General features: G+C 42.0%; 1 protein-coding gene across 2 annotated transcripts; it reads right to left on the reverse strand.

Moving 5' to 3' along the window:
- Positions 1-2396: 2396 nt before the first annotated feature.
- On the reverse strand, positions 2397-14955 carry LOC128758754 (integrin alpha-M-like). Of its 2 annotated transcripts, XM_053865049.1 has the most exons (30): positions 14846-14955; positions 14020-14122; positions 13833-13930; positions 12790-12860; positions 12612-12726; positions 12416-12543; positions 11874-12016; positions 11587-11737; positions 11245-11389; positions 11094-11167; positions 10895-11015; positions 9779-9912; positions 9560-9706; positions 9255-9467; positions 9016-9149; positions 8135-8280; positions 7910-8064; positions 7712-7837; positions 6555-6628; positions 6261-6402; positions 6065-6163; positions 5913-5992; positions 5762-5848; positions 4737-4806; positions 4567-4665; positions 4401-4481; positions 4221-4331; positions 3786-3899; positions 3587-3697; positions 2397-3357 (listed from the first exon to the last, which is right to left on the reverse strand). In XM_053865049.1, the coding sequence occupies exons 1-30, from the start codon at positions 14880-14882 to the stop codon at positions 3247-3249; spliced, it is 3420 nt and encodes a 1139-aa protein (XP_053721024.1). In that variant the 5' UTR covers positions 14883-14955; the 3' UTR covers positions 2397-3246. The 2 variants fall into 2 exon arrangements, with proteins under 2 accessions (XP_053721024.1, XP_053721022.1); XM_053865047.1 differs by having other exon boundaries at positions 4221-4481.
- Between the last annotated feature and the right edge of the window lie 80 nt (positions 14956-15035).

The following is a 15035-nucleotide window of genomic DNA, read 5'->3' on the forward strand; positions in this document are numbered from 1 at the left end:
TAAATACAGTGGTCACAAAAGTTGAAGTGGAAAAATCATGACGTTTCCCAGCTGAAATGGCTGTAGGCCGAAAGACTAGTTGATAACATGCTCACACCGATGACGTGAAGTTACTTAGATCCATGTCACTGACTCCCTTCCTCAGTATCTGACTCAACCGTATAATAAAATAATTGAGTGGATTAGATTCTTCCATTGTCGTGTGTGGACACAAACCTCTCCAGCTCTCGCTCAAGGATCTAAATGCACTTCTTGCTCAGCAAAGTACTGGCCTACATTTGACTGCGGCGCAGAGCTGAAAGCCTCACGTGCTTCTTCCTCACACATGGATGCGCTAAGAGTACAATTATTTCATGTATAAATGCCATTAGTGAGTTGCAGGTCATAAACTGAAGCAATCCTAATTAACTAGGACGCTATTTATATCTGGATTTTTGATGGCAGTAACCTGGACTGTTACGATAACAGCTAAACTGTTCACTCCATCGCAGTATGGCTGTTGTCAAGAAGCTGCCTTGAAAATGTCTTCAGCAGGGAAACATGTCGCAAAACAAGCACGGCTGCTCCGGGGGTCATCAGGTTTTGACCCAGTCGGGCTTGATCAGCATCTGTGCTCGGATAAGCTCTCTTGATTCCAGGCCAAAAAGTGATTGAATGTCCCTCCTTCTTGTCTCTCCTCCGACATTAAATTCAGCAGAGTGCATATCCTGCAGATGCGCCAGTGAACCTCCCCTGTGACCCGATCCTCCAGTACCTGGTGATTTGGAAGCCTCATTTTTCCAGTTTTTTTTTTTTCCAGAAAAGCACAACACATTTTGTCGCCATAGATATGAAAGTTGATTTATTTTAGTGAGCCAATGGTATGTTGGGTTTCATGAAGTCAGCTTTTCCATCTTGTTGTCACTTTTGAATGCAACTGGTCATATGACCAGAAGTAATAGAAATGACTATTGAAATCTTCCGAATGTTCATGAATCCAAACAAACGGCTTGATCTTTTAAACTGTAAAATATTCAATAAAACATCAGATTTCTGGTGCAGCTGAATGTGAGAGGAACACACTCGCCTTAAACGACATCTGTTCAACTAAGTATTCAAGTGTTTACTGAATGAGTTGAAAGCCTTTTGGGTCACAAACTGAAGTTTCAGCTCCAGCATGTGGCAGGACCATGCAAGGTGAAGTGTCCTGATGCTGATGTGAGCGCTGATGGATCTCTGTGTTCTTTTGAAATATTGAGCAGAAGGGGGATTCACTTCATCACTTTCAATGCCTCTTAATGTAGGTCACTGGAGTTGGCACACATATTAACGCTGCCCGCACTTCTGGGTATGTTCTGGGGCATCGGCTCTGAGCGTGTGCAGGGGGGGGAGGGCAGTGGTAAATAAATTCTAACAACTGACTCGAAAACACTTCCTGCATATACAAAATAGATGTGTGCAATTCATGTCAGTGGAAGGCAATGAATTATCCAAACACAGCATGCAGTGTTAAAAATGAATCCAGGGAATGTTTCACGTTGCCATGTAACTTTCAGCTGCGATCCCGTGCTGGTGTTTCTGAGTCAGTTTTAATTTATTTCAAGCCCGTAATTTCGGTTTATCGTTGAATTGGGGTGTTACAAACCCACATTCAAGGGGATGCACGGTCAAATGAAAAGGTTGGCATGTGACACTTTTTCCTTGCAAAGGCCTTCAGTTCAACATCTCCACTCACAGTTGCTAAACAATAAAAGATATGTTGAATGAACATGGCTCAGTACAGACTCGTACAGCCTTCGCTCTTCATTACAAGTGCTCATTGTAATTGAGGATCCAACACTTGCCAGGCTAGTAATAACTTACATGTTTCCCAATAAACACATCTTCCTCGAGTTTCTTCAGTCGTCCATGAATGTTCTGTACATTATTATTTATCAGTCACGTGGCTGCTATTCACACCTACAAGCAATTTAGTCATTCAGTCAGTGAGAGGAAACCTGAGTGCTCAGTGGCAACACACACACAAACATAGCGAGGGAGACGGTAGAGCATCTGTGATGTAAAAATACTAAATATGTCACGTCGCAAATATGTAACACATATAAAATGGTTAGCGTTATTCTTCTCGCGCGTGTGTGTGCGCCACAAACCTCCTGAACGCTCAATGGCTCAACACCGACACCTGCTGGAAGAAGCGCCCACACGGTCTTGGAGGACATTTAAATCAATGAATAAACGGTCCCTTTTAATTCAAGGGTCATGGTTACATTACATTGAGTAGGTGTGGATTAAGTATTGCAACTTTTCCTTTTACCCCTGATGAGAGTTGTGGTACAAAGGCTCGACTACAGCATCAGTTTGTTTTCAGTTCAGACACATTTATTCAGCATTGAAATTCGACATAACTGACCTTGTCTATGAAGATGTAGATGAAGAAGATTCATGCTGCATATCAGACTATTTAATGCAAGTGGAAGCGTCTGTTTTCCTGCAGCGATTGTTGTGAGGGGGAGACTTTATAAGAGCGAAAGACACCAGCTGTTTAAGAGCTGCTGGAGTAGATCTGATGTATTATTATAACAGAAACCTGTTGTTCAGACGTGCTTTCTGAGGTCCTAAATGCTTGTGTCATTTAGATGGGAGGGATTCTTGGCTTGACTTCACGTACCGAAACCATAAAAGCTCTTTACAAGTTGCTTCAAGTCGTGAAACGCGCTGTGTGTGATTTGAATAGGTGTGTCTCCAAACCTTGGCACCTCTATACATTTCCCAGGTGCAGTCAGGGGCTCAGCTCTAGACAGTGAATGAAGTGCATCAAACAGTGCAGTTAAATCTGTTCAGAGCACATGACTACCACAGCATGTTAGGCTCATGGATAAACTCATCATCGACATGCCTGTTAGTCATAAAACTCAGTCGACAGGATATGTTTATTCACTCGAAGTAACCTGCAAATGCATTGGACAGTTTATGCTCAACAAACCGCAGTGTGGGAAGCACCATGGCAGTCGACTCTAATCTAATAAATCATGGAAACAATTGCATTTCAGCTTGTAATGAAAGCCAAAGTAAAAGATGATGTCTAGTTAGCGCAATAATCACAACTTATGAAGAATGACATCAAACTGAGCCAATCGAAGCAGCAATAAAAGATTAGAGATCAAACCAAACTAAATAAGAACTGTGCTTGCTATAACACTCAAACGCTCATCTAAAGATGTCGATAAGTACTAAAACAACACTGCGGATAAGAAGCAAGCCAGACAATCAGCTGGTTTCAGGCTCAGAGACGGGTGTTTCAGCATCTGCCCCAGCAAGCTCCGTCGTCTCTGTGTTCTGATTTATCATTTGCTGGTACTTGCTCTTGAAAAATCCGGCCTGTACAAGAACAACACATGACACAATGAAATATTTGATGCCCATGTCAACACCTCAATAAATCAGATGAACGATAAAGAGGATACAGAAGAGCCACCAATTACACCAATATTTTACTCTACTAACTTTTGAAGGCTGTATATTAAATGTTTTCAATTGGTCCCTTCTCTGTCAGGATTCAAACCCAAACGCCTTTTTTTGAATGACAAATTGCAATTTTAAACCTCACCTTATACAGAGCCGCTGTGAGTACGGCCAGGAAAACCAAGCCCCCCACAGATCCTCCAGCTATCTCTTTGGTGTAGTCCGGCTCAGGGTACACATCCACCTCTGCCTCAATCTGAGCCATAAATGAAGACGTGTGGAGGTTTGTGGTTCATTTTTGATAGCTACATCCGTAACAACATATGTGTCAGGACTGAGGTCACCTTGCGCACTGGAGGTTGATTGTTTGAAGTGGTGGAAAAGAAGATGTACTGGTCGGTGTCGTACTCCAGACTGGCAGTGCTGGTCAAAACAAACTTGGCAGCATTGAGTTCAATCTGGAAATGAATTTTGTGAATAAAGTTATTAAGCAGTTTAAATACGTAACTCTGTTTGTCAAACTCAACGATGGCTCCATTTAGCACAACCTCACATTGTGGGAGTAGAAGACGACCAAATGTTAGATGTGTGTAAAAGCCCGCACACGGCAACAAGATGGTAGAGATGAAGAGGTTGTGGTACCGGAGTGTGAGGTACTGACTATAAGTAACACACGTAATACTCTTTATACCTTTTATGATCACAAAAACTCTAACAGATCTATCCTCAAAAGTGAAACTGCACCACTACTGAACGCTACCTCCAGGATGGAATCTCACCTGCTCTATCCATCGTGAGCTGACGTTGGCGGAGATTTCGTACTGCCTGGTCTCCAGTCGTCCCATGAACCGTGCGCACTTGAACACTCTGCACGTTGCTACTGAACAGTCCTGCGTGATAGCAACTAGTAATACAGGCATATACATATACATGCGTGTGGCCGATGCTGTTAGACCTACCACAACTTTAGTTTTCTGTATCTCAGCAACAAATTCAGTCACGGTTGGTCTTTCATCACCGTGCGTTTGGCAACCGGGAATCTGGAATACAGCAAATTTAGCAGTGAAACAGTGACATCAATTAAAAAAAATCTAGATATTGATACACAATTCTTCCTTTAAAAACCTGCAGACTATCAGAATCAGCCCAGATGTCTTTTTCGCCAAGCTTCACCGGCACCCTGATCGCCACGGTGAAATTCAGGGCTCTGATGTCATTGCTCACCTTTTATGGAGAAAGAAAACCTGGTCTTGAAAAGCTGTAAATGGAATGTTTATGGATGGGCATATAATTACCGTAATGGATTGTTTGATGGGTTTCTCCGAATCCCTTTCTACAAAGCTGAAATTGGTGTAGCTGAGTGAGCTGAAAGGAAAGACAAACAAAATCATCTACGGAGGAAGAGCCCATCGCAGTTTCAAATATTCACGGTTGAGAGCGTCAAGAGGTAGCAAAGCAGGAGTCTGATGGCTATTTCACAGTATTTTATTTATTTATTTATTTTTACTAACTCAAACATTATGTTGAACAATTGTCCTCAACCTGCACAAAGATTGCTGTGTCTGCAATGAGCCATCTAGAAGTGTAAAAATGTAGGTTCAGACAAAACTGCTGACGTGAGACATGATCCCGTGTGCGTCCATGCCGTGACAAGCCAAATTTCCGCATTGTGGAAAGAATAAAGACTATTAATCCATCGGCTAAAAGGGGAAGTGCAGGGACCCCTTTGTTCCGACATACAGCGTGAAGTGAATTTTAGGAAGTGGTTCTGCTGTCACGATGCTTTGAATTTATATTCTTTCAGTTTCAAAACAAAAAATAAATCAGAAGTAAAAGAAACGCTTGATGTAGATATGATAAGAAAACAACGGCTATGTTGTGCTTTTGTTTTGGTTTAGTTTTGTACGTGTGTTTCCTGTCCCCTTTCCTTAGTCTTCTTGAATGAATAGCACGCACGTGGACCTAATCTCGATCCAGGATCTGATTCACAGTTTTTCCACAGTTTTGCACTCATTTGGTGTTGTAATTCAACAGAAGAGTTTATTCGATGGGAACATCTTGAGATAACTATGGACAGACAGACAGACAGACACATCGATAGATAGACAGACAGACAGACAGACAGACAGACAGACAGACAGACAGACAGATAGACAGACAGACAGACAGATAGATAGATAGACAGACAGACAGACAGACAGATAGACAGACAGACAGATAGACAGACAGACAGACAGACAGACAGACAGACAGACAGACAGACAGACAGACAGACAGACAGACAGACAGACAGATAGATAGATCGATAGACAACACAAACCTTTGAAGTGTCATGAAGATGCCATACTTCACATCAATAGTGTTTGTTTTGAAAAGCTCACTTGTTGGTGAGTGTTGTTTATTTCCGCTGGAAGAGAGAAGATGCAAGTGCTGTTTTCATGCTATCACACACTCAAGACTCGATTGTGTACCTCGTGGCATTTGCTGTGATAAGAATGCTTCTGTCAAAATGGCTGTTGGGTTCAATCCCATAGGAAACGATGAATATCGCCTTTGAGAAAATCACGACGATTAGACCATGCACCATGAGAGGGATGAGTCATCATCGCTACACTTGACCGACCATTGTGTTTGTCTTGAAAATGGGCTTGTCAACAGTGCACTCGGTCTTTCCTCTGGATATCCCATCTTCACCATCCAGCGAGTTACATTGGATTCTGCCCTTCACTCAAAGAAAGTGGGCAATTCAATTTAAAGACAGGAGAGGAAAGAAAAGAAGCCATCTTGATCTCCAGTCAGGGAGAGAGAGCACTACTTACCATCCGACTTGAAAACCTCCTGTAAGACAGGCCTTGGGGGTAAGTCAGAGTGACTAGGGCGTTGTACGAGTTTTCCCTTGTGTTCTCAACGGACACAGTGATGTCCACCAGCTCGTCAATTCCCACTTTGACTGCTGAAGAGCTGAGGATTAAGAGGGCAGATGTCAGAACATTCTGATGTGTGAAAACTGAAATATAAAGCGGAAAATAGCGAGTGTTCAACACAGCAGTGACTGTGTCACTCACACACGCCGTATGAGACAAACCATATTCACAAGTTCGTAAAAGCCTTACCTTGTGAAGTTGAAAGCCACAATCAGGTTGTCGACACAGTTGTTGTCCTGGCCGCAATTGATCTCAAAGTCCAGCTGGAAGCAAGGTGGAATAGAAAATATGTACAAGATTGTTTAGTAGTAAATAAGAATATGAGTTGGTGACTTTATAAAGTGAATGGTGATAAGATGACCAAAGCACTGCCTGTTGAAACATATTTTTTTCTTCATAGGATCAGTAGACCCTGACAGTGATGTGATATTTTACTCTCACAGAAATATCTCAACTTATTCATGACCAAGTCACAATGAGCTACCAATGATTTATTGATAAATATGATTAGCATTGTTAGAGTATTGTTCATTGTTCCCATTTATCGTTTTCTCTCTCTCTGCAGCAACTTTAGAAAAAGAGGCTACAATTTGCTACATCTTCAAACTGATGCAAAAATAAATTGTATGTGTAATAAGATAAGATACTTTTGTGTAATACTAAAACAAAAGAGGAATTTGACCTTCAATTTCTTCACACCACTCTTTGGAAACAGGACACAAATGTGATTATCTCTTTCACCGGTCAATAGGCCACTGGTGCAAGCGCGCACTCCGCACCACAGAAAGGTCAGTGAATTTATGCTGAAATATCACATCACTTCTAAGCAGGTTTTGAAAACGGGGCCCAGCATTAAGACAGAGGATGAACACAAACTCGACAATGTTTGGACGCACATCCTGTTGCCAGTAAAACTGGATTCGTCACATCGGACCTGCAAAATGACAGCTGTTTTATTTGCATTAAAGCACTAACTTCTCTGCTGTTTCCCTGCCTAGCTGCAGTGGAGGTGGGGCTGTGGTCAGACCAGGTAGCTGGCTGATTTAATGTAAATAAAGCAGCTGTCATTTCATTGTTCTGCTGTGACAAGGCTCAATCTTGGTGGCGTAGAACTAGTTTGCCCATAAAATCTGTAGCGTTAAGTCAGTGACACCGCATATATTAAAAACTGGTGCCTTTTATAAATGTAGAAAGGATTATGAGTTGTTTTGATAGGGATATAAATAGTGAATTTTCTCAAATGAAATAAAGTTGCATTAAGGGATAAGGTCATTCAAGATGAGGCGTAGAAACAATCCCGTCCTTCTTGTCTTGTGATCCGGGTTATAACTGCTCCGTGAACTCACCGGATGAAATGTGGTCGTCTGAGCTTGCTGAGCAAGGCTTGGCTTCAGATTCTGGGCGGACGGAAATGCATCAAAGGTGAATTTAAGCTCGTTGTTGATGGCATTGAGAACATCTTCTGCGCATGGCTGAGGAGGAAGTGACCCAGGTCAGATGTGACAGACATGAAGCTGTTTGGTAGGCAGGTTAGCAGTACAGACCTCAATAAAGAACTTCACTTTCTCACATTTCTGCTGCATCAAGTCAAGCCTGATGGATCCAGAATGTTCTCGATTTTGGTCTTTGATGTAGGCTCTGTTGCTTGGGACCCTGCGCGTGGCATCCAGTTTCAAAGTGTAATTGATCATTGCTGCAGCTGGAACACAGCATGCGTGGTTAGCGGTGGGGTGAGGACAGGTGAGCTCCTGTTGTCTCTGATCAGTGACCTGTTGCGAAGGTTGTGTGTTGGGTTCTCATAATGAAGCAGACGGTCGCCTCATTGGTCAGTGGTGCCGCGCAGTCGACGTTCTGAGTCGGGATCTGGTCAGGTTCAAAGGAAACCAAAGCTTCCACCATCATGATCGGCCTGGACCTGGGAAAAATGGGGGAATTCAATTTTACATAAATAACAGGGCAGTTACATTTATTTATTTGATCATTTTTAGGCGGAAATAATTGACCAGGAGTTGTCTTCCTACAGTGACAATTCTCACAGTGTAGTGTCACTGGCTGTACAGGGTTTGACATTACCACAACCGATACACTGAATGGTTGGTTTTGTTTTTAAGTCAACCATGTCATTCAATTGTTCTGGGTAGGAATGTGGGAACTTCCAGCAGGTTATGACGAAAAAAACAGAGATGATGTATGTCTAAAAAATCTGCTGGCTGCTGTCTTCAACTCTTCATTTCATTTTCATGATGCATTCAATAACCTGTTGAGACCTTGACCTTCTTGAGTTTTGGTTTTTGCGATGTGAGATAGGTAAAAGGACTAATAATTGAACTTCGTCATGTAAGGAAAGTTGTTTTCGCAAAGTTGATTTTCTTTGTATGAGAACAGTGATTATTCTCAATGCTGTTATCAACAATCATTTGAGTATAACAAATATAGGCCAGATTCATGTCCCATCCTGTTCTGCTTTCATTTAGGAGTGGTTTTGCAAGTCTTGTGTCTTTCTATGTGCTCACGTTCCTTCCTTTTTTTTTGACATTGAAGAGCAAAATGCATAGTACTAAAGTACTATGGCAGTGAAAAACAAAAATGTAATTGGCATATATGTGTCTGGAGAAACTGCATACGTTAAATTAAAGTAGTAACCTAGTACCTGAGAATCACCACCTTTCCTTTCGACCCCACTGCCAGGTCAGGAAGTCCGTCCATGCTGAGGTCATTGGAGGACTGGCCGATTGACATGCCAAAGAACCTGAGTGCTGAGTTCACCTCCGAAGCTTGTATCCTCTACAGTGAAGTAAACACATACATAGATGTCCTTATTGACTCAAATACTCGCTGGTACTGTAATGTGTTTATCTTTGCTGTGTGCTGTATTCAAGCCCCACTTGCCTGTGAAAAGGATGGATCAATTGTTCCCTGTCCTGCACCCTGGAAAATGTAAACGCTTCCTTGACCGTCATTTTCTAACGGAGCACCAACTGCCAAGTCATTGAATCCGTCTCCGTTCAGGTCAGGCAAGGCGGCCAGAGAAGCACCAAACCGTCCAATGTGACCCTCCACTCCTCTCAGCACCAGTGGAGAATCGAAGGCGCACTCTACAGTCTAAGGCAAATATGAGAGCTCAAGTGAGCTTTCCCAGCATGTAGACGATGACTATTTCAATACGTATAATTTAAAAAGAATCATTTGTTTACCAGAACATTCATTCTGCACACATACACCTTCCCCTCGCGATTGTTCTCCATGAACATCGGGGCAGATATTAGGATGAGATCAGTGAAGGAATCACCATCCACCATCATGGCACAAACCACTGCCCCGAAATATCCCCCGATCATGTACTGCAACAAGCAAAGGACAAAATGATACAGTGAAGAGAAGATGCAAGAAGTTCAGTCAGGTCCTGTGCGTACCTCCCACTTATAAGGATCAATAATTTGGTCGCTGCCCTGTCGAATAGCTACTACAATTCCTCTGTGATCGTATCTGGGCGCTCCAACAACTGTTACTTGGCCATTCGGGGTCTGGGCAACTGCCATGGAGTAACCTGAAACCACACAGAGGACTGACTGACAACTGACAGAACTGACAACACATCCTCACCCCCATGGCGACATACACTACACTGACGAAGTCCAGCATCGCATGTTGACACATTGGCAGCACAGCAGGTGAAAAAAGACAGGTTACAGGGGCATGCCTCCCTGTGAGCCCCGCCTGTCTCGCCGCACGTGATACCTCATGCAGCCCTGCACACTGCCCCATCTGGAACGCTTCGGACGGACGTTATATGCATCAAAATTGAACCCTGAAGTTTGCTTTTTTCGTTGGTATAGGTCGCACTCCACCTTCCCAAAGTCAATATATTACGCCATGGGAGTGAGGATGGGTTGGAACTGAAGACGGCTGCGTATGGTGCCATTATTCCACCACACTTGAGCCATGAAGTGACCTTGTCTGTTCAGATCCCACCCAGACATAAGGTCACCCTAATTGCACAACATAAATATTGTTATCCCAGGTGGGTCTCTGCTTGTGCTTCCTCAGGTCTAGATTTAATTTAGTCTAGAGAAACAGGCTGACTTAGAATTGACTTGATTTTGGTGGTGTACAGTTGCTTTGTTCTGATTTGAGGGCGTTTGCCTTGATTCCTATTTTCTGAAGCACATAATAAAATCAAATCACTGCAATAAGTCTTCATGTGACTGAGGTCAAATGTGTTGTGAATGTTCATTCGACATCGCTTGCAGTTGAAATATGGAGCCTTGAACACTGCAAAACAGCACAGAGGTTAGAGCTTGGCACTTTGTACGCCATGGTCGAGGAGTCTCGGCCAACAGAGATGTTTTCCATTTTATTTTGCCATGAACCAATACAATTCTTTTATACATGTGATGGTGAAGCACCAATAAGCACTGTTGCTGTTCTGGGCACTGGTCTTGCGTAACTCGGCTCCTAATTTCCTTTCTCATGACTTGTCAACACACCATTCAGTGAGCAGCTTTTACGAGTGTCTGCATCTAGCTTACCCAAGTAGCTGTCAGCCAGCATGTTCAGGGGCAGGTAGGAGGTCCTTTTGCTCCCACTGGAGGCATAATCCAGGAAGCCTCCCCTCCACTGGTTCGCACCAACAACAGACATCAGCATCCCCTGGAATTGGAAAGATTTTCCTTTTAGTAGACATTGAAACGTGAAGATAAAATGTGCGTGTTGTCATAAGTTTATTACTCCTGTGACGTAGGCCGCGCTGAATCCATGTTGTGCCATCTCCATTTTAAGCGACGCCCCGCCTGTTTGTGACCCTGGAACCGAGACAAACAGAAGTCCTCCAGACGCCCACTCCGTGGTCTTTATAATGCATATTGAAATTACCACGAACCTTCGATGGAAAATATTTTCTCCTGTAAGGTCTGACGTATTCTGTCCAGGGCGCTGAAGTTCTCCACTTGGAAGACGTTTTTGGGCGATGAAGCTATAGTAACCAGTTCTGCATATGCATTGGAGTCCCTAAACGCTGAGCCAACCTGAGGATGATGACAAGTCATGGTTTGCAGTGTATGCAAAAAAAAAAAAAAAAAAAAAAAAAAATAACATAATAAAGCTCCCAGGGTTGACAAAAACAAAACAAAAAGTAGGAAACTAGCACAAACTCTGTGGTTATCCTGACGTTATTTATGATAACAAACAAATATTTTGAATTGAACTATAAAAGACAACCTACCCCGATTGCAAATGGAACAATGCCTTTAGCCTTTGCTGAAGCTGCTGCACCTGGCAATTCTGCAGGGTCAGTAGATGCTCCATCTGTAATTACGATTAAAATCTTCTTCACATTCGGCCTGGATCCTCGACTCGGTGTAAAAACGTAATTCCTGTCAAATACAATTATTGCATGTTCATTTCTTTTTGTCTGTACCGAAGCCTCCGTATGTCTTTGAAAACTGTGAGGCTTTTTTTTTTCTCAGGAGATCAAAAACCGTCAAAGTATGTGAAGGCAGAGGCACTCACACAATGTGTTTGATCGCCTTGGCGGTGTACGTCCAGCCATAACTTTGCTGGACAGCATTTATCTGATGCTCCCAATTTCTGATATCAAAAGAGTTGAAGTATTGAGAAACTTTTGGATCAGTGGCAAACTCTGTGATGGAAAACTGAAAGAGAAATAAAAAGTTTCAAACTAGGATGAGAGTCAGTAAAATACCATAAAACATGATGCCTGACTACTGCTGTCTTACTGTGGTCTGGAGGTTACATCAAAGTATGTGACCTTTCGCTCTCACAAACCAGTTCAGGTTTTGCATCTCTATGTATCTACAGTATGTCAAGGTCACGCATGGTTGACGGAATCGTCACTATTTACTGAGTAATGGTGAAGTTCTCGAACAGAACTCATAAAAACATGTCAGGGTTCCAGCATTAGCTCAGAGCTAAATACATCCAAATCCATCCAGACGGAAAGACAAATAGAGCAACCAACACTGTGGAAAGCACAGCTTTCTTGGTGGCGCTATCAGACTGAAATGATGTGTACTCTGTGACATGTTCCTTACCTTGGTATCTGTTCCAAGGAATGATTTCACCAGATTTTTCACAAAGACCTTCATTTTAGAGAAATCTGTTGAGTACACACTCCCAGAACCGTCTAAGAGAAATGCAATGTCAGCCCCCGTCTGACACTCTGCCAACACAAAATGTCTGTTAGAGTGAAGTAACATCTGCCATGTGCTCTTTTAGAGACTATCTAACCAGCGTTTGAAGGTGGAACGAAAGGTCCTAGGACATCTGATGAGCTAATCTGAAGACAGGCACCGGTGTACATGGTGATGCTTCGACAGTCTTTTGGGATAGTGGGACCACAAGCCTAAAATGTAAAGCGTACCAGAGTCATGTGCTCTCACGTCATGAGAAACAAAGAACTACTTACCAAAGTGTCTCCTGTGCTGGGATTAGCCACCATCGTCAAACCCAGAGACATGTTGACGGCAAACTGTGGCACTGCATTCACCATGATGATACAAGTCACGGTTCATGTCACTAAACTCCACCTCCTACCCCCTTTGATAAGTGTAACCTCAGCTCTTCCTCATACTGAGCGCCACCTAATGACCTCTGAAAATGAGGACACTGTTTCACGAAGCCTCACTGGCCCATCGCTGCTTTACCTTACACTGCATATATTATTACATGCCGCTCAGTGGATGTTGTTTTGATGTGTGAGAATGACCACATCTACAAGTCTCATTTATGCTCCATTGTACAGCAAGAAAAGGGGCTAGTCTTTACTAATAAATGTAAACTCATGTTTACCGTTTCGATCAACAAAAAAAAAAAAAAAATCGATCAACAGAAAAGATGGCGTCATTTCAGGTTTTTAAATTAAATTGCAGGGTTTCAAGTGGAAACATAATAATTTTTATTCCTCTTAACATGACAGTAATTCATAGTTACATCTCACAGTCTATAGATAACTTTTCCTCCTGACATTTGTTCAGCGAGAACACGAGTTCCTCATCCATTCCTCATATGTTAATTTGTGATATTACACACAGTTTGGTGATTATACCACATTATTTCATGATACTTACTTCAGAATATTATCACGTCATCTCCTGATACTTGTGATATTGCCGCATTATTTTGTGATATTGATCTCTATAGTTTGTGAAATTATGCTATTTCATGAAATATATCATATAATTTCATAATTGTTACATCATTTCATGATGTTCATTTCGGATACTTGTCGCATTATTTGTGACACGGATCTATTTTTTTCTTCATGATATTTTCACTTTATTTTGTAAAAAGCACTCAGAAAATGAGCAAGAATAAATTTATTGTTATTTTATTTGTAAAATAACAAAAAAAATGCTTTGCCCTGTTATCAGCTCTCAGCATATATACAAAGTTTTGAGAGTGGATTGCATTTAAAATCTCCATTTTTGTTGCACTTTGGTTGCTCCTTACCGGATATTTTAATGCCTTTGCATGAGGTAGTACTACACCGGAATATTTCCCCCCGTCCAGTTCGTGAATACTGTTCAAGCGGAGCACTTATCAGTAAGCTGAGGAAATGAAGACAAATAAACACAGAATGACTTGTGGAAAGGGAACTCTTCAAAGCTTTTCCTGTGACTGGGGACAAATGTCTTACTCGGTACGTCTCTGCACCACTTGGTATCCGAAACCAGCTGCCGAATGACCCAGGATGCGCCAGCCAACTGGGTCAACGTTGAAACTCTTGACAGCTACAAACACTGAAAAGTGAGAATGGGGTGGGAAAAAAGGCATATTATATGGACAAATACAAATCAGACATTTTAATGTGAAATTGTTTAATTTTGTCCAATGACCAAGTGGCTGTACTGGAGTCATTTACCTGAATTCTGCTACCTGTCTAAAATTACAGGGTTGACTGAGTTTGTGTTCAGTATGCAAACATGAATAGGCAGTGGGGACATGCTTCCTACTGTGTGCCAGTGGTAGGAGCTCTAAATATTAATTTGAAGTTGTGGTGCTACATTTATTCCTTTATTGTTAAGTATTGAACACGTTACAAACTGCTATTTGTTGACTTTATTACCGACTATGCTGAGACAAACTGTCAAGAATTGAGCTTTTCTGTTGTTTTTCAAAACAATAACACAAAACAAACAAAAAATCTTTTCTAATTGTTTGTGTCTTGATAATGCAGCCAGACCATTTGAAACCATGTGATGTTTCCACCAACTGATCCACTGTCTGATTTCATACATGGTTTCCAGTCACCAGTAAATATAAAATTAAATGAAGATCAGTACAATTGCTCGACTACCATTTCCAAACAAAGCTAGAACACTGTCAGAGAACGTTATTTTTCAGGAAAAAATCATGTCAATGCCACTTTTAAGCCAATGATATCTAATTTATGAATACTATACTTCATTGAAGAACATACTGGACCTGTGAAGAGAAGAATGTTTTTCACTTTTCTGTCTTACCTGTCAGTAAGACCGTGGTACAAATAGTCCAGTCCATGGAGAAAACTGAAGCTGGCACTCCAGTGACACCGACCCAACCAAAGGGAGCAAGAGCACACTGTTCAAGGGAGGATGATATTGGCCCTTTAGACGACTGCAGACAGCAAGAGGAACTAAGCTGTGGGAGTGGTTTCATGATTGGCCATCATTA

The sequence above is a fragment of the Synchiropus splendidus genome, chromosome 5, assembly GCF_027744825.2.
Source record: "Synchiropus splendidus isolate RoL2022-P1 chromosome 5, RoL_Sspl_1.0, whole genome shotgun sequence".
NCBI lineage: Eukaryota > Metazoa > Chordata > Actinopteri > Syngnathiformes > Callionymidae > Synchiropus > Synchiropus splendidus.

Coding starts and splice junctions, on each gene's coding strand:
- LOC128758754 (XM_053865047.1), bottom strand. CDS start 14,882: ATGGACTGGACTATTTGTACCACGGTCTTACTGACAG. Junction 9,150..9,254: donor TTGATCCATCCTTTTCACAG/GCAAGTGGGGCT, acceptor ACTTCACTGTAG/AGGATACAAGCTTCGGAGGT. Junction 8,065..8,134: donor ACACACAACCTTCGCAACAG/GTCACTGATCAG, acceptor GCTGTGTTCCAG/CTGCAGCAATGATCAATTAC.